This window comes from Sprattus sprattus, assembly GCF_963457725.1.
Source record: "Sprattus sprattus genome assembly, chromosome: 1".
NCBI lineage: Eukaryota > Metazoa > Chordata > Actinopteri > Clupeiformes > Clupeidae > Sprattus > Sprattus sprattus.
In genome coordinates this window covers 42,492,790-42,516,109 of record NC_137920.1, presented here as the reverse complement: position 1 = coordinate 42,516,109, position 23,320 = coordinate 42,492,790, and the positions used below count along the sequence as shown (strand labels likewise).

The 23,320-nt window shown below is 43.9% G+C and overlaps 2 protein-coding genes across 3 annotated transcripts in view; both read left to right on the top strand.

Annotated features, from left to right (window-relative positions):
* The first annotated feature begins 570 nt into the window (after positions 1-570).
* pdha1a (pyruvate dehydrogenase E1 subunit alpha 1a) lies at positions 571-21,193 on the top strand. 2 transcript variants are annotated; one of them, XM_080851807.1, is made up of 12 exons: positions 571-679; positions 3,262-3,282; positions 12,463-12,531; positions 12,622-12,795; positions 13,839-13,965; positions 14,292-14,383; positions 15,580-15,672; positions 16,125-16,280; positions 16,475-16,546; positions 17,183-17,250; positions 18,211-18,319; positions 19,566-21,193. In XM_080851807.1, exons 1-12 carry the CDS (start codon positions 623-625, stop codon positions 19,728-19,730), a joined length of 1,203 nt encoding a protein of 400 aa, XP_080707933.1. In that variant the 5' UTR covers positions 571-622; the 3' UTR covers positions 19,731-21,193. The 2 variants fall into 2 exon arrangements, with proteins under 2 accessions (XP_080707933.1, XP_080707934.1); XM_080851808.1 differs by lacking the exon at positions 3,262-3,282 and having other exon boundaries at positions 576-679.
* A 520-nt stretch (positions 21,194-21,713) lies between these two features.
* The window catches only part of rps6ka3a (ribosomal protein S6 kinase a, polypeptide 3a), a 32,459-nt gene continuing 30,852 nt past the window's right edge, over positions 21,714-23,320 (top strand). The window contains exon 1 of the mRNA XM_080848700.1: positions 21,714-21,813. Within this exon, the coding sequence (XP_080704826.1) occupies positions 21,754-21,813 (60 nt within the window). The 5' untranslated portion in view covers positions 21,714-21,753. The remainder of the gene's footprint in view (positions 21,814-23,320) is intronic.

Sequence of the window (23,320 nt, the reverse complement as noted above, 5' to 3'; positions counted from 1 at the left end):
TATGTGTCATTCTTCAACTGTTGAACTAATAAAGCACATAGGGGTTGAGTAATAAACGCTGGTACAAAAGATGTTCACAAGGAATCTAGTGGAACACAATGACCTCTGCCACCTGCCTACTCACTAGGCCTACTGCCCACTCAAGTGCCCACATCACCCCAGTCCTCCATGACCTTCACTGGCTCCCAGTTAACCTAAGGCCCTCAACAACCTGGCTCCCCCCTACCTCTCCGACCGCCTCCACCAACATGCCCCCTCCCCCATGCCTCAGGTATGCTCATGCTAACCTCCTGCAAAAACAAGGACCACGCATAGACATAAACATTCATGTCTATGGGACCAAGTGCCATACACACACACACACCATGTTTTTTTTGTTTTATTCTTTTCTTTTTATTTCATGTTTTTTAAGCATCGCTGTATAAATGTGATGTTTTATTATTAGTAGTATTATTAACTTCTCCAAGGTGAATCTGCATCGTCTCTCTACATAATACTACATTGTTTTACACAAGTTTTCTTTGTGGCGCCATAAAATGACGCAAAAACAAGCGTCACATAAACTCTGACGTCAGTTTTTGGGGGCACGGTATGACCCATCTGCCAGTGAGAGTGCTGTAGTATGCAGAAGATGCTGTCCATAATTGCCAACGTTTTGCGGGGAACTGCCAGCAAGAATGTACGTTTACTTTACTTATTGTTGTTTCTGTCAGATAATACGATTGTCTCAGCTTTAACCTCATGTGTAATAATGATGTTTACACCATTTACAGAGGAGCTACTCGTACTATCAGTCATGGGTGGACTGACCTTGCTAGCAAACGAGCTAATGCTCTGGCTAGCGCTGCTTTCTAAGGAACGAAAAACGTTTTAGAGAAAAGGATGCCTCGCAGCATGTTGTGAACGTCTGCTTGAGTTTTGAAGTAGAATATTGTTTGGTGGAATTGGACTATACCCGCCGGTATATTTGCGTCGTCATGTTAGATAGCCTGTATTCTTAAATGCTAATGCTAACGTCCTGTACCACTTTCATGGTCGTTCTGTGAAGTGTCACAGAAAAGGCATCTTAGCCTGAGCTTAGCATTGTAGCTAACATAGGTTACGGTGTTCTTAGACACTGTTAAACGTTTAACGTCATTACAGATGCGTACCACTGCCCGTTGTTGTAGTTTTGTCAATCATAAAAATAAGCAAATATTGTTAAACGGTGACCTAATCTACTTATATCCAGTCAGCACACAGTTCTAGGCTATAGATAACTTTGTTGGCTGTTGTTTCCGTAGTGGTGTTTGCTAGTTTATTAGCAAGGATCTCATAATAGGTATGTCGTCTATACCTAACCCTAACCTTGATATTCTTTTGACTGTTTTTTGCTATACTGTACTGAAAAAGCAGTGGCTTGTATGTATAGCTTGAAGTATGTAGTAGGCTAACAGTGACCAACTTAGAGCTTCGTCGAAACTACACAATTGTTGTTGCACGAGAATATATATCGTGTTTTGTTTTTTTACCATTGATGCCAAAATAATTGCTATACAATATGTATACATAGTGAAGCTATTGTTCTCCATAAACTAACCCAAATCCTATATGTAACCCTCCAATCAGTCTGGATCACACATTCACTTAGCTGGTGTGGGAACATGTTCATCTGTTTTGAGTAGGTTGAGTTTTTGCTGTAGGGAGTCTTTCCGAAGCTTGTGTGGTTTACAGCAGAAAGTTTGGTGTAATCAGCAATAACCAGCAGTATGCTTCTCACACTGTGTGTGTGTGTGTGTGTGTGTGTGTGTGTGTGTGTGTGTGTGTGTGTGTGTGTGTGTGTGTGAGTGACAGCTACCTGGGAAAGGAACCTTACACTTGTCAGACGCTTTTAAAACAGAAATGCTCTGCTATGCATTTTGAGGGGATAAAATTCGTGAAGGGATATCTTATGTCTATTGAAGAATCACATCACATTTTAAACACGATCTCTGAGCAAATTATGCATCATATAGCCAACTTATTCTACTGAGCTGTGACTAGAATGAAACATTGTAAAGTTTGCAATAGTTGCTGTAAGCATTAAACCTTGTGATACTAATTGAAGGTGAAATTGCCCTCCCTTTCTCAATTTTAGCCTAAACCAATTGGCGTTGGATGATTGTAGCATTGTAGCTAGTGACATAGCATTGGAGCTAGTTACATAGCATTGTAGCTAGTGACATACAATTGTAGGTTGTGACATACAATTGTAGCTTGTGACATAAAATTGAAGATTGTGACATACAATTGACCCTTCGCTAAGCCACGCCCGAAAACCGCCCCAGGCCAATTGTAGTTTAGCAACGGTAACTAAGCGCGGAGGACCTGACAAGCTTTTGGGCAGAGTGAAGATTCCGAAGCGCTGTGCCTATGGGTTGTACAAAACCGACAGCCGATACCCAAAGAGTTTGGAGGGTGGGTTGAATTTTTCCATTCCCAAAACTCAATATGAGAAATGCCGCTTAACGTAAAATGAGAATATAAGATACATATCTACTGTTCGCGTTTGACATACTGTTTAATGTATTTTGGCACTTTGTTAAGTGTCCAACATGAGGACAAGCTAATGTTATCAAGCTAGCGGATAGTTAACTAATCTCAGTATTGCTTGCAAATGATTACGGTTCTTTGTTTAGAATGCGTACATTTTAACGTAAAATAAAATGGTAAGAGACAAGATGCAGGCTCTCTTTGACATACTATTCAATATATTTTAGCATTTTGTTAAATGACGGCCGACACACGACTTCCCCAATCCGATTGCTGCTCTCCCTGTGTCAGTTCCTACACGGGAGCATCAGGGGGGTTGCCGGAGGTTTAAGTATGTATTTCCCCATTGTCTGACTTCGTGCAGATATCATGTATGTATCCCTCAAAAGCATACTGAAGCCCCTTTTGCCTCGTTCTTTCAGAGATCTCCCCTGAACTCCAGAAATTAGTAATTATCTCTCTGCGGACGTCAGATAACGGTACATACATCATTGAGATTGATATGCCAGGTACGAAAGCTTGTCAGGCGTAGCAACAGTAGTTAAGGTGGGCGGGGCTTAGTGAAGGGTCAATTGTAGGTTGTGACATAGCATTGAAGCTAGTGATATTGCAATGGAAAATACTATGACTTTGTTTTATTTAACTTAGCCAACTTTAAAACTGCTAACCACTGTACGCGTGAAGTGAATGGTTTCCTCTCTCACATCTCTTTCTCCCCCTCTCTGTCCTTTCTTTGGCTGCCTTCTTAAGGGAGCCGAGGTGGTATCGGAGGTAAGACGCTACGGAGCTAGTCAGCTAGCTTAGCCATCAGCTGAGCCACACTAGTGCCGTTTTGGGTGTATTGCTAAAGCTAAGCTAAGCTACGGAGCTAGTCAGCTAGTTTAGCCATCAGCTGAGCCACATTAGTGCTGTTTGGGGTGTATTGCTAGTCAGCTAGCTTAGCCATCAGCTGAGCCACACTAGTGCTGTTTGGGGTGTATTGCTAGTCAGCTAGTTTAGCCATTAGCTGAGCCACACTTGTGCTGTTTGGGGTGTATTGCTAAACTAATCTCGCTTTCAGCAGATTAAGGGACTCAAACTCATACATTACAGGGAAGCATAACCTTTGCTTTAATTTTTTTTTGCGCGGCCTTTCTACTCTTTCAAACATTGTTGTTCTTATTCCCACACTTCATTGTCTGTCTATCCTACCCATCCTTAAATCTCTCCATTACCTGTCCTTTTTTTTGGCTTTTTTTCCTTCTTGGTCTCTTTGTACTCGAATGTTTTAATCAGTATTTCCAAGGGGTGTAATGATACACAGAAATCATGTTTTGGTTCACAGCACGGCCTTGACATCATGGATAGGTATTAGGGATGCACCGATACCGATACCAGTATCGGGTATCGGGTCGATACTTCGTTAAAATACTCGTACTCGTACTCGTTTTAAATTACCGATACCAAAAACCGATACCCAGTGTTGCGTCTTAACGCGTGTGTTTTCTTCTCCTCTACTGTCTATGCCTGCCAGGTGGGAGAGCGGAGAGTTGCATAGAGGCCGAGAGCGGTATTGCAGACAGATAAGTTGAGGTTGAACTTGCAGTTTAAATTAATTCAATAACAGCTTGGATACGATGTGTGGAGGTGGCTTGCGTAAGCTAACGGTTTCGCTAGATATTTTAAACTTAACACGTACGACCTCCAGTAAAGGTAAGTGCTATCTTCAGCTATTTTATGTTTTGCAGTTAACTTAGAACTGCTGTTACATAGGCAAAGTGTAGGGGATAGCCTACTGTCTTTAGCGACGCTGCGCCTATAACATATTATTGCCATTTGCTACGGTTGATTGACGGGGACGGGAATGTATTTGTTTTCTCCTCTTTTACCCGGACGCATTTAGGTCTCGAAAGGAGGACATGTGAGGGTAAAAGAGGACGTCTGTCTTGTCTTGTGTTTCAGGAATCTTGTTGGCTTGAGTTTGTCATAAACACCCGCTAGCAAGTAGCCGCTAGCAAGACATCCCGCTAGCGATGTTAGCAAGGTTGTTTTAACACTCTTGGACATTGATGCTAGTATTACGTTTTTTTTTTTCGTTTTTCCGCCTGATGCTAATATTAAGTGCTTTTGCGTTAACTTCTTTGCAATGTTATTGTGATAGCTATGTTGGCTAGGTTGCAAACAACTTCCCTAACACAGTCAAACTTCAGGCAAGTGTCAATTTGGCTGCAAGAACGTAGCCCAGTTCATTGTCAACATTAAACTCTAGTAAGAAATCGCTATACCGTTGTGCTGCCTTAACAGCGATTTGGACTCATTTTAAGATAAATGATGACAGGAGTAAGGCACAGTGTAAGATCTGCACTGTTACAGTGTCGAGGGGCGGAAAGGAAAGTACTTCGTTTGACACAAGCAATTTGATTAAACATCTGAAGACGCACCATAGTGCTAAGCACACAAAGTTCACTCATGCCAGTGGCTTAAGAGACCAAGCAACCAATCTTTACTGACGTCTTTCAAAAGAAAAAACCGCGCACGCACACAGACAGAGAGAGAGCGAGAGAAGGGGAGGAAGAGAGTTGTTGATCCTTTTGTAACTGAACTGTGCTCATGTTCTTATCATCCAGGATAGTTCTGTTCACTTTTTGTTAAGCAGACTGTGTTGTTAACTATGCAGCAAATTAAATTGCCATCTGTCTATATTTAAATTTTGTCTAATGTGATGATATTGACTCTTTTTTTTTTTTTTTTTAAACCAGAAAGCTCTGTTTATTTTTGGCTTGGGATAGCCTTCTGTTAATGTTGTACTATAGGCTTGACATAACCTGCAGAGGATAAAATAAAATCTTTCATGGAAACCAAATCTGGGAAGTATCGGTATCGGTACTCGGTATCGGCAAGTACACAAATAAAAATACTCGTACTCGTATCGGTTTGTAAAAAAGTGGTATCGGTGCATCCCTAATAGGTATTGTGTGTGTGTGTGTGTGTGTGTGTGTGTGTGTGTGTGTGTGTGTGTGTGTGTGTGTGTGCGCGCGCGCGTGTGTGTGGTTTTGACATCATGGTTCGGTACTAGGGATGGGCATTTCAAGCTAAAAATACTATCCAATAATCACTGGGAACAATTCAACTACTATTCAACTTAATTCGCCATTCCACCACATCTGACCAACTGAATTTCATGGATTTTACAGATTTACAACACTCAGTACCATAGAATAATAATTCCAATAAATCCAATAGACCACTGCTAGAAGACGCTGTGTTCATTTTTTGCAGCTCAGTATTGAGTATTCTGTGTGTTAGTTTCAGTCCGCTAGGCAATGATACTTCAATATTAAGCAGGTCAGCACTTTTTTTTGTAGCATGTAGGTTTTTGTAGGTTTAATGTAGCTGTATGCATGTTTTCTCAAATGTTTTTACAAAAGCATTTTCTATTTTGAATGATTTGGGATCATAATTTGATGATGTCAAAGTAATAAATCTACCTATAGGTCAACATCTTATTGATCCAGCAGTCCTTGTCCTTGTCCATTGATCCCTATCCTTGTCAGTGTGAGATGATGAAAAGCTTCTTTATTACAACATTCAGGTTAATGTGGATGAATTTCGCTGGCCTTGAGTTCTGTGTCAGTTCATCTCAGTTCATTGGTCTGGCCAAGATAGGGGTGGCCATAGGCCACTGAGGACGCCCCCACTGAGAGTAGTGATTGGCTGCAGGCCACTGAGGACGACACCACTGAGAGTAGTGATTGGCTACAGGCCACTGAGGACGACACCACTGAGAGTAGTGATTGGCCATAGGCCACTGAGGACGCCACCACTGAGAGTAGGGATTGGCTACAGGCCACTGTGGACGACACCACTGAGAGTAGTGATTGGCTACAGGCCACTGAGGACGACACCACTGAGAGTAGTGATTGGCCATAGGCCACTGAGGACGCCACCACTGAGAGTAGGGATTGGCTACAGGCCACTGAGAGCAGTGAGTGGCCACAGGCCACTGAGAGTAGTGAGTGGCCTTTGTTATACCCTCCAGTCCGTTCTAAGTCTGCAGTTGGTGCTCTTTGAGCATAGTGGCAAAAAATTGGAGGGAACGCAGACGTTGTTTGATAGCAAAATTTCATGGAATATGTATTGAGTTTTGAGGTGCTGAAGCTGGTTTTTTGTAAAGTCAACTTTGATCAGAGCTGTTTGAGGTTTGAACAGTGGCGTTTCCTGAAAACATTCTCAGTGGGGGCAATTTTTTTGATTTGGCGACCCATTCAGTAGGTACATTAAGTTATCCGATTTACTCATACAGCAATGTCTTTTTTGTCCACTATTGGCAGCAACCAACAGCATATATTTCCCCTCTTTCTACATAGCTAGAGTAGAAAGTTACAAGTCGAACGCTATGGAAGAAAGTTACATTTAGGAGCCTTCATAAGCAAGCATGATGTGGCTCCACAAGAAATGATCCCACTTTTTCATTATCCACATGTCTCAAATGTTGTATGATGTAACATAGCTGAACAGGACACATGATATGTCCACTAACAACATAAAGAAGGGGGCAACATACGTCCAAACCAACGATATTTATTGACTGATCTTGAAAGTATTGGCTTACAAAAGCTAAATAAGTCATCACATAGAAAATCATTCAAAGTTAGTTCACACTGTGAAACCTATGAAAAGTAACAGTGGTATATAGAAATACAGACCGCGTTAGCCACTTCACAACCTCGATTTTCTTTTGTTCCAATTTCCCTCCCTCTGTAGAAAACTGTTGAATGGATACATTTGGTCTAGGAAGTCCTAATTGTTTTTTTGGTCAATTTGTCTTCATTATTACGCTGACTAAAAAGAAGTTTCTGTCAAAGAGCGGATGGAGTTGTTGTGCTGAACAGGGGCCATCTTGACATGCCTCTGTCGAGGCTGTGTGACGTCCTCATTGGCTTTTACCATAGGCTTTTGCGTCGATTACTTATGACTAGACCTGGAGGGGCGAGCCCTCCCGGAAGCCATAGAGAATGCATTGAGAGCTCTGTTTTGTGAAAAAAACGCATTTAACATGGGAGTCAAAGGGAGAGGTCTTGGGAATTTTCATTCCGCCCAAAATCGCCCTGAAGGGGCGGGGCCATTTGAATCACGACTCTAGGCTGACTGAATGACTGTTACCTGATTCGACAATGACATACAGAGGCAGATCAGACGGTCTAGTGGTAGAATCCGACAGAAAAAAAAATATGAAATGTACATTCACATTTAGTCGTGTAGCAGAAGCTTTAATCCAAAGCAATTCAGAAGGCAATTGAATTTATACAGCAGGATTATTATTATTTTTTTTTATTATTTATTTATTTTTTTACTTCCCTTTTCCCATAGGCAGTGCGTCGCCCCAATCGCCCTTATGGACGAGCCGCCCCTGGGTTTGAGGCCTTGTCAGTCAAGATCGTTACGTTCTTTGATTTGGCCGCTGTGCCTTCCTCGTTTGACAGTGTGCTTTACTCCCTTTACCTTTGAGTGATGTATCTTTCAATCTTCTCCCCTCCATCTAGTCCTCCACTCGGAGAGCCGTCCTTCAGCTGCTGGCCAATCAGGGTGAACTTGCTGACATCACATCCCCCCCGCCTGCCCACTGCCAGACCCAGTCCCACCCTGAGCACCACACACACTCCTCCACACTCACAGATGTCCACCTTCCCTCGTTGCAGCTTCCTGACTCCCTTTTGGAAAGCGACAGACTCCAACATTGTACTGGAGAGCATTCCTTACCCCCTGCAGGTTACATACCCATTCTTCGTGGGGGTGATACAAATTATACAAACTCTGTTGAACCCAGCCTTGAAACCCAAACTCTTGTTCCCACAGAGTTTGTTACCCCTGATCCTTTAGTAGGTGGCTCTGCAGTGCTCCCTGCTGTCCGCTCAGGTCCTTTCACAGCAGATGTAGAATCTGCAGCAAGAAGTTCAGAGACACTGCAAACCGTCTCCAAGGCAGATCTGGATTCATCAGACTATTACCCAGTTCAGTCATGCACTCAGCCTAAGATGAGTGATACCAAGCAATCCTCAACAAAAACAGATTTACAAGCTTCACCTGAAGTACGGTTGGACCTAGGCTCTCCTCAGACATCTGCCGAGGCAACCTTAACTGCAACCAGACCCACACCAACAGGAACGTTTCTAACCCCGTGTTCCTCTCAGGCAGTACTTCCGTTATGTGTACCTACACCAGAGTTAGAACCATCACAGCTGCAACCAACGTCAGGAGAAGTGGACCTCCGTCTCAGTAAACCAACAGAAAAAGATTTAGAAGCAGAAACATACTCTACTTCATCCATATGCACACAAACAGGTTCTGATTTAGCTTCTTTAGCTAGGAGTCAGAACAAACAAGCGCTCACAGCCTCCAATCTCAACCTTGCGTTGGACCCGACCCCAGCCCAACCTGACACTAGCCTTCCTTTGAACCCAACCCCAACCCCAGCCCAACCTGACACTAGCCTTCCTTTGAACCCAACCCCAGCCCAACCTGACACTAGCTTTCCTTTGAACCCAACCCCAACCCCAACCCCAGCCCAACCTGACACTAGCTCTCCTTTGAACCCAACCCCAGCCCAACCTGACACTAGCTCTCCTTTGAACCCAACCCCAGCCCAACCTGACACTAGCTTTCCTTTGAACCCAACCCCAGCCCAACCTGACACTAGCTTTCCTTTGAACCCAACCCCAGCCCAACCTGACACTAGCTTTCCTTTGAACCCAACCCCAGCCCAACCTGACACTAGCCTTCCTTTGAACCCAACCCCAGCCCAACCTGACACTAGCCTTCCTTTGAACCCAACCCCAGCCCAACCTGACACTAGCTTTCCTTTGAACCCAACCCCAACCCCAACCCCAGCCCAACCTGACACTAGCCTTCCTTTGAACCCAACCCCAACCCCAACCCCAGCCCAACCTGACACTAGCTTTCCTTTGAACCCAACCCCAGCCCAACCTGACACTAGCCTTCCTTTGAACCCAACCCCAGCCCAACCTGACACTAGCCTTCCTTTGAACCCAACCCCAGCCCAACCTGACACTAGCTTTCCTTTGAACCCAACCCCAGCCCAACCTGACACTAGCCTTCCTTTGAACCCAACCCCAGCCCAACCTGACACTAGCTTTCCTTTGAACCCAACCCCAGCCCAACCTGACACTAGCCTTGCCTTGGACCCAACTCCAGCCCAACCTGACACTAGCCTTGCCTTGGACCCAACTCCAGCCCAACCTGACACTAGCCTTGCCTTGGACCCAACTCCAGCCCAACCTGACACTAGCTTTCCTTTGAACCCAACCCCAACCCCAACCCCAGCCCAACCTGACACTAGCCTTCCTTTGAACCCAACCCCAACCCCAACCCCAGCCCAACCTGACACTAGCTTTCCTTTGAACCCAACCCCAGCCCAACCTGACACTAGCCTTCCTTTGAACCCAACCCCAGCCCAACCTGACACTAGCCTTCCTTTGAACCCAACCCCAGCCCAACCTGACACTAGCTTTCCTTTGAACCCAACCCCAGCCCAACCTGACACTAGCCTTCCTTTGAACCCAACCCCAGCCCAACCTGACACTAGCTTTCCTTTGAACCCAACCCCAGCCCAACCTGACACTAGCCTTGCCTTGGACCCAACTCCAGCCCAACCTGACACTAGCCTTGCCTTGGACCCAACTCCAGCCCAACCTGACACTAGCCTTGCCTTGGACCCAACTCCAGCCCAACCTGACACTAGCCTTGCCTTGAAGCCAACCACAGCCCAACCTGACACTAGCCTGACTTTTAGTCCAACATTATCAGATCAAGCAGCCGCAGACCCAACTTTTCCCAAGCCATCACAAAAAGCGCCATCCCCATCAGCCTCTCTCGCCCCTCTCACCCCATCCTCTGAGAGCTCAACAGGGCCCCCTACCGCCTCACCTGAGCACTCTCATCCTGCTGAGGCGCTGCAGCCCCCACAGAGCTCAGGGAGCCCTAACTCTGACTCAACAGCGCCCCCTATGGCACCGGAAGGCGGCACGGGAGAGACTCCAGGACCACAGCTTGCTGTGAGTACCTGCAATCTCTTCTGTCTTGCCTGCTGTGCACAACGCCTCACACACACGCACGCGACGCTCACACTCACACACACACACACACACACACACACACACACCTGAAACTCGGTGCCCGCTGACCCTTCTAGAGCCGCCCCCCTTCCCTGGAACCATGCAGTTCTAGCAGCTATTCTAGACACTCACCAACAGCGCGCGTGTCCGTAGTCAATCTGGTATTAGTAGTCTCCAACTGATAGTCTTGGTGGAAGCTCAAGCAGGTCCTCTCCAAACTTCCTGAGAAGGACATAATAGTCCTGACGGAAGTGATGACGTGCCATTGAGGAGGGTAGTGCTGGTACCCTAACACGGAGCAGGGGAACACCAATGACCCTCGTACCCCATCACACTGGTCTGCTTGAGACCCTCGTACCCCATCACATTGGTCTGCTTGAGACCCTCATACCCCATCACACCGGTCTGCTTGAGACCCTCATACCCCATCACACCGGTCTGCTTGAGACCCTCGTACCCCATCACACTGGTCTGCTTGAGACCCCCGTACCCCATCACACTGGTCTGCTTGAGACCCTCGTACCCCATCACATTGGTCTGCTTGAGACCCTCATACCCCATCACACCGGTCTGCTTGAGACCCTCGTACCCCATCACACTGGTCTGCTTGAGACCCCCGTACCCCATCACACTGGTCTGCTTGAGAGACTCGTACCCCATTACACTGGTCTGCTTGAGAGCCTCGTACCCCATCACACTGGTCTGCCTCGTACCCCATCACACTGGTCTGCTTAAGGCCCTGGTACCCCATCACACTGGTCTGCTTGAGACCCTCGTACCCCATCACACTGGTCTGCTTGAGACCCTCGTACCCCATCACACTGGTCTGCTTGAGAGCCTCGTACCCCATCACACTGGTCTGCCTCGTACCCCATCAAACTGGTCTGCTTAAGGCCCTGGTACCCCATCACACTGGTCTGCTTGAGACCCTCGTACCCCATCACACTGGTCTGCTTGAGACCCTCGTACCCCATCACACTGGTCTGCTTGAGACCCTGGTATCCCATCACACTGGTCTGCTTTAGACCATCGAACCCCATCACACTGGTCTGCTTTAGACCCTTGTACCCCATCACACTGGTCTGCTTAAGACCCTTGTACCCCATCACACTGGTCTGCTTGAGATATGGGTCGGCTTTATGAGAGTGGTGCTGCACTGGGCTGATCGCAGGGCAGGGCAGGGCAGAGCAGAGCAGAATGCAGAACCTGTCTACTGGTTCGTTTAGACCGCGCACATATGGCCTCTCTTCTGTATGTGGTCAAATACGTCATATTTCAGGCTGTGTATCTAAATGGCAATTTTCGCCGGGGTTTCCATGGCGACCACACAGACGACTTCCGGTTTTTGCGTTTTGTTTGTTGTTGCATCTGCTTTGCTCTCGAGCTCACGAGCGACATGTCAATCCAAATGGAAAGTAACACAGTGACCTGCTTACAATTGTGCCTTAACATAGAAAAATAATAACATTAGATTTTTTTAAGTAAATTATTAATTAGTCGGCTATAGAGATACATGGGGGCAATGACAGTAGATAAAACACATTGTCTGCCAAGAACATTTCCACTCATCAGTCATCTAGTTACCTTTGAGCCCTAATGTGTTGCAATAGTCACTCTAATGTGTGAGGCCCCTTATTTGTTGTAATAGTCATGTAGTTGTCTCTAAGGGGGAGGGGCCGAATGTGTTGCATGTGTTCTTGGTATGTGAAGGATGAAGGTTCTGTGTTTTGAATGTGTGTTTTTTAAGGGTGTGTGTGTGTGTGTGTGTGAGTGTGTGAGTGTGAGTGTGTGTGTGTGTGATTGAGGCGATCGCTGATGTGTGTTTGTGCTTGGTTGGCAGGGCGCCAGGGTGGTACTCTCCTCTCGTGGCTACGCAGACTTCACCCAGCAGGCCACCTTCGACATCAAGGTGAGTGACACCTGTCAGTCAGAAGAGCTGATTACCTGTCTGTCAGACAAGTGGTGAGATTAAGAGTTGATTGTTGTTGTTGTTGTATAGGGGTGCGACCTGCATAGGTTCGAGGAGGGCCCCCCTCTGCAGGCGGTTCTGACCCGTGAGCAGGGGCTGCAGTACTACCGGACCATGCAGGTCATGAGGCGTATGGAGCTCAAGGCAGACCAGCTCTACAAGCAGAAGATCATCAGGGGGTTCTGTCACCTCTACGACGGGCAGGCAAGCATGCACACGCCAGACATGCACAGGCATGCACACACACACACACACACACACACACACACACACACACACACACACACACACACATACATATATATACAGTGCCACTTTAAAGTATGTGAACCCCTTGAGCACTTAAGCGTTTTCTGTTGTTTTACCATGATTTTTCATTTTTTTATCACCAATTTTCCATAGATGAAATGTCAGGTTTATGTGTATCATTTGCATGTACTTGTTTAGAGGAAATTGTTTGAGTAGCCAAAAAACTACATGAAACATGGAATTAGTGTATTTTCAAAAGTAAGTGAACCCCCAGCTATATTGGTAAAGTCAAGCAGGTAACAGATTCGGTGAAACATATTTGGGTGCTTAATTAGTCAATTAAGCAAACCAATCAACTGAGACATCCTTAGGAAAAGGGTTGGACATCACAGATTAAAAGAGAGAGGAAACCAACCAAACTACTGTAGTGCCAAGGTGTACCCACACAGAGACAGAAAGACAGAGAACGAGTGCCTCAGGCTGCAGTGTTGGTGCAATGCTCCAGTTTGGTAAGCACTAGAGGGTGCACTTTTTTGCAGTAAAGACCTACTGAGAGCAGTATTATACATTTTCTTTTGAAAATACACTAATTCCATGTTTCATGTAGTTTTTTGGCTACTAAAACAATTTCCTCTAAACAAGTACATGCAAATGATAAACATAAACCTGACATTTCATCTATGGAAAATTGGTGATAAAAAAATGAAAAATCATGGTAAAACAACAGAAAACGCTTAAGTGCTCAAGGGGTTCACATACTTTAAAGTGGCACTGTATATATGTATATATATACACGCACACGCACATGCACGCACACACATGCACACACACACATGCACACACTCACACGCACGCACGCGCAAGCACGCGCAAACACACAGCAACCAAACCCATACATACAAATATACAGACACACACCACCTATATATATAAACACACGTACACACACACACACACACACACACACTCTGACTCCTCTGCTGTGCTGTGGTGTGTAGGAGGCCTGTGCGGTGGGCATTGAAGGGGGCATCAACCCGTCGGACCACCTCATCACGGCCTACCGCGCCCATGGGTACACGCTGCTACGCGGCGGCACCGTCAGAGAGATCCTGGCAGAGCTGACCGGTGAGGAATGCATTCTGGGAATCACCCACATCTAGTATGATGTGTGTGATGTATTTGGTGTTGTGTGTGTGATATATCTGGCGTGATGTGTGTGTTTGTGTGATATATCTGGCATGATGTGTGTGTGATGTATCTGGCGTGATATATCTGATGTATCTGGCGTGATTTTGTGTGTGTGCGTGTGTGCGTGTGTGCGTGTGTGCGTGTGTGTGTGTGTGTGTGTGTTTGTGTGATGTATCTGATGTATCTGGCATGATTTGTGTGTGTGTGTGTGTGTGTGTGTGTGTGTGTGTGTGTGTGTGTGTGTGTGTGTGTGTGTGGCACAGGCCGCCGGGGAGGAATCGCCAAAGGAAAGGGCGGCTCCATGCACATGTACACCAAACACTTCTACGGTGGAAATGGAATTGTGGGAGCTCAGGTGAGTCATGTGACCTCTGCCAGCTGTCAACTTTACATTGTGTTAGTGTACATGCTTGTGTGTGTGTGTGTGTGTGTGTGTGTGTGTGTGTGTGTGTGTGTGTGTGTGTGTGTGTGTATATTTATTTATATATATTTGTGTGTGTGTGTGTGTGGTGTATTTATTTATTTATATATATATTAGGGCCGGGACTTTAACGCGTTAATTAAGATTAATTAATTACACAAAAATGAACGCGTTAAAAAAATTGACGCATTTTAATCGTATCTATTTTTGCAACGCGAACGTTTCTCACTGGAGCAGTTTCAGACGGACCGATTATACTGGCGCACCAACTAACGCGCATACATTCGGTTCAAACAAGTTGCCACAGTGGCACAGTGAACATGAACAAAGAGGCTGATGAGACCCCGTTGGTTGGCCCAGTGGATGGGACATTTTGTTACAAAAAACGAACGGATGGAGGTGTCGATAAGAACATGGTTCAGTGCAAGTTATGCAACAAGGAATTCGCATATCACCGCAGCACATCGAGTATCACCTCAATGCAAAACATAAAGCAGCTAGCGTGGACGTTAAGCCTGACTCCGGGTACAACCCACACACAACCCACACTCCACCAGAGATGTTTTCTAACAGACAGGGTTTCCAATGTTCTTAATGTACTTGAAAGCATTGTGTTTTACTTAAAAAAAAAAAAAAAAATATTATAGTTTACAGAAGGTCTACTTATCTATAGGCTACCTGAATTTCTGAAATGTACTACATTTCTAAATATGGTATTGCTACACTTAATGGCAAAAATTGCACTGTTGGACTTGAACAAAAATAAACAATATTTTTGTTGCTTAAGCTTATGTATTCAGTCATTATTCAATGGTATACTAAAAATCCATGTGAAAAAAATTACTTCTCACTGTTCTCAGGTCAAATATTTATATGCAATTAAAATGCGATTCATTTCGATTAATTAATTACAAAGCCTCTAATTAATTAGATACATTTTTTTTAATCGAGTCCCGGCCCTAATATATATATGTGTGTGTGTGTGTGTGTGTATTTTTATATATAATATATGTGTGTGTGTGTGTGTGTGTGTGTGTGTGTATTTATATGTATTTATATATGTGTGTGTGTGTGTGTGTGTGTGTGTGTGTGTATTTATATGTATTTATATATGTGTGTGTGTGCCACAGGTCCCTCTGGGTGCTGGTGTTGCCCTGGCCTGTAAATACCAGGAGAATAATGAAGTTTGCATCAGTCTCTATGGTGATGGAGCTGCCAATCAGGTGAGGGTTTATAGCTTTACACCAGTTTTCTATAACATCAAAGTCAAAGTGTTTATTGTTGCATGCACCACATTGCTTCAGCACAGCAAAATTCTTAGGACTTGGCCAGCATCGTCATCTACGCAGTAGATTTCATACAGATAACAAGTAACATTTACTAAAAAATAACATAACTCTATAACACTTTAACAATAAAACATATGACATATGACGTTAACATACAGCAATTTAAAGAACAACATATAACTCTGTAACACTATAACAATAAAAACATATAACATATGACATATAGCATATAACATACAACAATTTAAGTATAAGTATCACCCTGTCATATTACACACACTCATCACTACATCCTAACACACACACACTCATTACTCCATCCTTACACACACACACACACACACACACTAACTAACACTGATGTCTGTTGTGTGTTTCTGTCCCAGGGTCAGATCTTTGAGGCGTACAACATGGCTGCTCTGTGGAAGCTGCCTTGCATCTTCATCTGTGAGAACAACCGCTACGGCATGGGCACGCCTGTGGAGCGCTCAGCAGCTAGCACCGAGTACTACAAGAGAGGAGACTACATCCCTGGCCTACGGGTAGATACACACACACACACACACACACACTTTTTAAAGCCTCCTGTACAGTGAAGCCTCATTCAGATCCATTCAGAGATAAAGTAGTGACTCCTTTTCTGTTCCTCTTTGACATGTATACAGTCATGTTTGTAAATGTAACGTGTGTGTGTGTGTGTGTGTCCGCCCGCCCGCCCGCCCGCCCGCCCGCATAGGTGGATGGCATGGATGTCCTGTGTGTGAGGGAGGCTACCAAGTTCGCTGCAGACCATTGCCGCGCTGGAAAGGTTTGTGTGTTTATGTTTGTGTGTTTATTTCTATTTGTTTTTGTGTTTGTGTGTTTATGTCTATGTGTTTGTGTGACACGTGTGTGTGTGTTTATGTTGTGTCTATTTGTTTGTCTAATGTGCATGTGATCCGTGTGTGTGTTTATGTTTGTGTGCACGTGTGTCACGTGTGAGTTTATATCTGTGTGTTTGTGTGCACGTGTGTCACTTGTGTGTGTTTATGTTTGTGTGCACTTGTCGTGTGTGTCTGTGTGTGTCTGTGTGTGTGTTTGTGTTTATGTTTGTGTGCACTTGTCACGAGTATGTGTTTGTGTGCATGTGTTCACATGTGTGTGTTTATGTGTTTGTGTTTGTGTGCACAAGTGTGTAGATACGTAATATGTGTCTAAATGTGTTTAATTTAAGTCAGTGTAAATGCACCTGTGTGTGTGTGTGTGTGTGTGTGTGTGTGTGTGTTTAAGTCAGTGTAAATGCACATTGTACATTTTTTACGTTGTTCATCTTTGACTTCATTGTGTGCGGGTTTGTTTACATATAAATATAATAATAAACAATATAATGATCAGTGCATGTTAGATCTTTGTGCTTTTCAAAGTATGTTTATGTAGAGTACGTCTGTTTTGATTTTAAAATCAGGGTCCTGTCCTGATGGAACTGCAGACATATCGTTACCATGGACACAGTATGAGCGACCCTGGAGTCAGGTGAGTGTCCATCATAGATGAGCTCGTCATGGCCACGGCGGTAGTGATCGATCTGATTTCTTTATATTTACACATCATGTATCAATAGATCAGGGCCCTGTTTCTCGAACAAATGTCCTATTAGCCAGCTTAAATTAACCTGATGATTGAAGACAGGTTCCTCCAAGCTTGATCCTCCCTCAAATAATGTCGTTAATTGGAACCAGACTTCAGTTATCAGGGAAATTGCACGTGCCCGTCCTACTTCGAAAGGGGTAAGCGTTGATCACCAAAACCATGATTTTCTAACGGCACAATGGCTACTAAACTCAAAGAATGAGCTTCCTTTATCTCTGCCGGAGATCAGGAGATGATCATGAACGCTTATGAAGAATACAAGACCATAATCATGGCAACATCCAACACTTCGAGAGCAACACAAGAAGCATGGCAAAATATATTTTATTAATTAATTAATTATTTATTAATAAGAAATTCAATACATTGAAGCAGTGAAAAGAAATTGTGTATGATTCTCTCTATTCTTATCAGAGTCCACCTTAATCATTGTCTTCAATTATGATGTGCTATCGTGGACTAATAACACTTGGCTTATCCAACTCTCTTAAATTAGCCTACGCTTGAGCAGGTTCAAGTTTATGGATGTGTTGCTATTGTGATTTTGCCAAACTTGCTTAGTTGAAGCGAAAAGGCTGACTTATGTAATCTTATTCTGAAAATGATCCGGGTCACTCAGTTAGCGAGGAACGGGGCCCAGATCACATCATGGCCAGGGCGGTAGCGATAGATCAGATATCATCATGGTGATTAAAAATCACGGATCAATAGATCAGATTTCATCATGGTGGTGATACATATCAGAGATTGATACCATCATAAATATTTAACAGTTTAGTTTTTCTTTAGTGATTTGGTTAATTGTGTGTGTGTGTGGGTGTGTGTGTGTGTGTGTGTCATCAGCTACCGGACCAGAGAAGAGATCCAGGAGGTGAGGAGTAAGAGTGACCCCATCTCCATGCTGAAAGATCGCATCCTGCAGAACAACATGGCCAGCGTGGAGGAACTCAAGGTAACCGAGGGTTACAGTCCCATGTAACCTAGGGTTACCGTCTCATTCAATATGGGCTGCTCCATGTTAAGGGTTAGGGTCCATGTTTATGGTCTGTGCTCCGTGTTAAGGGGCTGCTCCATGGTGTGCCTCAAGGTTTAATCCTTGGACCTGGATTTGTTCTGTCTCTATATGCCAGCAATTGGCAGCACCATTTTTTTGGTTTTGTTTTTTCTCTTTGTTCTACAGCACTTGATTATAATCAGTCCGTTTTATATTTTACTTTTACACCCCTGAAAAATAACTGGGCCATGAAACTAAATGACTGAATGAGTTTGACTGGTTGTGATAGCAAGACACAGTGTGGACACATGCGTCCAATTTCCGATTTCAGTCCGATTTAAATTGGATATTGGACACATGTGACTCCCCAGAACTAGATTCATTGTGTCCAACTTGAGTCCGACTGGACTCCGATGTAAACCCCCAGACACACGATTCGATTCCGCTGGTAATTGGACTGGGCGCGCATGTGTCTCTCGTATCTGATTCAAATTGGACAACAACAACTTTTGCACGTGCTTGAGATCGTGCCCACAGACATATACATGCATCATATATAATGTATATGATATGATAAACGCTGCTAGACGCTCAGTTCTTGTGCTCCCTCTCATTCACGTTGAAATACTGAAAGCGAAAGTGAAACTTAGAAACTGGAACGCAACTGTTTGGGACAGAACGCGCTAATTCAGTGAACAAATATTTTCTTATTACTTTTCCACCCGTTGTTAGTCATGTAATCCATTCATATAGATGTGAATCAATCAATACTAATACAACTTTAACTGTGGTGTGTTTTTGTTTCATTTCACAACGTATTTACTGTATAATCAACGGTTTTGTTTCATTTCACAACGTATTTACTGTATAATCAACGGTAGCAGATGTAAACATTCCGCATTTGATTTAAACTGATCTAGTTTTGTCACTTCCATGTGCTTTGAGATAGAGCAGTTAACCCCCCATGGAGACCCCATGGAGAGAATCGGATAGGATCGGAGTGCTGCCATCATGTGCCCGCACTGACAGACACACTGGCCCTGTGATCCTAGCCTTAGGGTGTATACTCCAGCCATGGACCCAGATTCAGTGCTCAATACCTTTCTTCTTGAAGACCTGTACGCTTTGGATATTACAGGGTTAGTCCTTTAGTGTTTAATCATGTAATAAAGTTTGTACCTTTTGATGATTTTTGTTTTTGCAGGAAATCGATATAGCGGTGCGTAAGGAGATTGAGGATGCGGCGCAGTACGCCACCACTGACCCCGAGCCTCCACTGGAGGAGCTGTGTAACCACATCTTCCACAACGAGCCGCCCATCGACGTGAGGGGCACCAACCCCTGGAGCAAGCTCAAGTCCCACAGCTAAACACGCGCAGAGATGAGGAGGAGGAGGACGAGAAGGAGGAGGAGGAGCAGTAGTGATGATGAGGAGGAGACTTATATGTGGACAAGAGGGAAAACATAAGAGGAAGACAGGGGAGAGGTCAAGGGTAGAGGAAGATAAACACCGACATCTCAAGCTTAAACTTTTAAACTTTTTCCTGGTACAAGTCTGAACCAACTTCATCAGCTCCAGGGAAAGATAGAGGGGTGGAGGGTCGTCTGCAGGAGGAGAGGTAGAGAGGCAGCTCATATCCGTAAACTCACAGAGAGGTGAGGAACATATTGCCTTTCTTTTGATCATTTTAATATTAAACAAACATTCATCCTTTAAAGGGAACCTTCAGGAGGGAGGATTGGGAGAGGTAGGCAGGAGTTGGAAGGAGACAGATCAGATCTTTGCCTTTTCTTCTAGAATTGGTCTCTGCCCTATGTTGCACTCCTTATATGGCAACTGTGTGTGTGTGTGTGTGTGTGTGTGTGTGTGTGTGTGTGTGCGCTTGTGCTTGTGTCTGTGTCACACACACACACACACAAACACACATACACACACACACACACACACACACGCAGCCTGAATCTTACACATCAGCTTTCTCTTGCCCTTGAGTTATAACACTCCATTGAGTATTCTGATGTGTTGATATAGTCTTCAGATAGGGCACATTCCTACTTTCTGTGGAAATTAATAAGTAACTGAAGTTACTTATAACATAGTAACCATAGTTACTTACAACATAGTAACCATAGTTACTTATAGCATAGTAACCATAGTCATCTGGCCTTGTTATATGCTAAAGAAGTCAGCATCAGCATCAGCCCCGATACTGCCACCTTTCACCTGTGACCAAAGGGATATCTATCTATCTGTCTCTTCAGATCTCAGGCAGCATGGTGGAAGAGATTATCATCTTGCCAAACTTCATTTCACAATTGCCTGTTTTGATCTTGGTGCCACTACGGTTAGCAAACACACCGCCATCAGTCATGAGAACAGAATAGAGGATCCGGAGGAGATGTGATTCAGTCTCACTCTGACTCTGCTAGGCTGTTAGAGACCAAATGCTTTTTGAAGGGTCGGGAATGTCCTCACAGGGCAGCCAAAGCTCTGGTTCTAACAGCAGGGTCAGTAGGTGACCATATTAACAGTCATTTGGTGTCATTCAGGTTCTACCAGGTCGTGTCAAAAGCTTAGTTTTGTGGTCCAACCATATGAGACTTTTAATGTGACGCAAAACTTTTAGGAATTTATATGACCTTACTGTTCCATGTTTAGCCGCACACAGATTAGTTTAAAAAACGCACAACCCCAACCTTGCTACTTCCTGTCTGCTGCTCTCACCGTCATTCTCTACCTTTCCTGATCAGAAGGCACCATCTTCTGTGTTGTATTTATTGGAAGATTGTTGTTTTTCTTTGTTACATTACATTAAAAGAGATTAAATACCACGTTGTCTATTAGTCTGTATATATATGCTCAACGTTGTAATTTTTGTTGGAGTAAAGGTCTAAAACAGTGGCCACAATAAAGTTTTTCAGATCCCAGAAAACCTCTGTGTACATAGACTAGACGTGCTCTGGTAATAGCACTAGTCACGCCATTCTACAAAGAAACTTGCGGTTGTGGAGGTTTTTTTTCTGTTCGAAGTTCGTTGTGCACGGGATGATGCAATACCGCCATCTAGTGGAGCCAATTTGACTTGACGGAGAGGTAAAAACATGTATACGTCACGACGCAAACATAACATGAATACCGGAAGCCCGTGATTGCAGACAAAACAAGATCTACGAAAAATCATCAGAAAAGAAAGTTAATATACGTGGAACGAAACTGTATGTGATTAATAGCCAAGAATTTGTGCTTTGGAGAAGATTTTGATGGCAAACTTCGTCGCGAGACTTTTGTAACATTGTGAGTTCAGTTGTGGCAAACTTAAGAGTTTATCAAACTCATTAGCTTGACTATAAGAGCGCTTTGGGTTCATCGGGACGCTCAGAACAGTTCTATTATGCCACTGGCCCAGTTTGCAGATCCGTTTCAGAAGTTACCTGTAAGGGATGATTCGGAGGTAAGTGATTGGCGTTGGTTTCAATCTGCGATAACATCATCATGTTACAACCATTATTTCCTAATTTAATTGCAAAAAATATGTGTAAACCACTCATTCAACAATATTTTAATTTGTGGTAGATCTGTGCAACATTTCTGCGATGTTCTGTGAGGTCTCAATGAGAGGCAACGAACTTAGCAGGTCTGCAAAGCTGCACATGATGTAGGCTATAGCCTACGAAACTGCTGTTTTGTGTAACAGTGATCATTTCTACTCGTTAATGAAATAAGCATCATCGACAGCTGTCGTTTATGATCAAACGTGATATCTAGTAATGTAAGTTGACTTGTCTTAAGGTGTCGGGTGGTCACACATGAAAGGTGGGATGAAAACTCGCCCTAGTGGCAATTCCCTGATTTTCCCTGAACCCATGAGGGTACAAACTGGAAGCAATTTTCAATGAATATAATTTCAAAACCATGTTTTTGAGAGACAGATAATTCATGAATGGATATATCAGGCAGCAAAGAGGAAATGAAGAAACCTCCGTGAGGTTTTGGATCTCGCGAATGCATTTGGGTGCCACACAGTCTGTTGTAGAAGGCAGCGTGTTCAGCGTTAGTTTAGTTAAGGCCTAATTTAAGGATATTCAGCTTTAACAGAAGTAACTACACCACACCCTGACAGCATTTGAAGATTGGTATCATGGCTGGATGCATTTCACCGGTGGCTTTTACCAGGGCCGGCTAGGGAGGTTATTATAGGCATCTAGATAGATAGAAAGATAGATAGATAAATACTTTATTAATCCCGTGGGGACATTCTGGTATCTCTCTTATAAGATCTGTAGATACATGGTGTGTGTGTGTGTGTGTGTGTTTGTGTGTGTGAAGGTTTTGGTCTGCACCCCACTGATGGTGTAGTGGTGATCTTCGGCCGTGTAGCTGCTCCTAAACTTTTATTCTGGTTAAAGATGAGCCACGCTCCAATTGATGGTTGATGAGTTTTTATTTGCTTTCATACTCCAAACCACCGTGAAAAACTGAAATAAAATGTATCACATTCTAAGATCAGCATATGTCACGTAAATTAGTCTCTTGCGGCCAAAGCCAAATCCATAATATCCATGATATTATAAATTAACTCAGAATTATCTCAGCACACCTTTAACACAAAACGAATCAAATTAGACATGCAAACCCATACCGTGTGCGCCCTCCAACCAGACGGTTACGGGAAGCTAAATCTTCTTCGTGCACATTGTAGCTTCAAAATAACGAATCTCACATTTTCCCTGCTATTAGCTCAAGGCATCACACGACTATGTTAGCCTATCTGTCTCAATTCACTTCTTTCCCAGTAGGTGTCCTTACCATTTAATACCAAAATTCCACATCAGTAAATAATAAAATACAATTTGGTATGCACAGACACACAAACAAATAAACAAACACAAACATATTTTAATAAATAAATAAAGAAAATATGCGTACATTTCAGCGACAGCTATAGGCCGGTTCTAGTG

Bases quoted from the DNA above. Each gene is read 5' to 3' on its own strand.
- pdha1a (XM_080851807.1), top strand. From the start codon at position 623: ATGCAGAAGATGCTGTCCATAATTGCCAACGTTTTGCGGGGAACTGCC. The intron at 3,283-12,462 runs GTAAGACGCTAC...CTTGGTTGGCAG, and splicing joins GAGCCGAGGTGGTATCGGAG to GGCGCCAGGGTGGTACTCTC. The intron at 14,384-15,579 runs GTGAGTCATGTG...TGTGTGCCACAG, and splicing joins ATGGAATTGTGGGAGCTCAG to GTCCCTCTGGGTGCTGGTGT.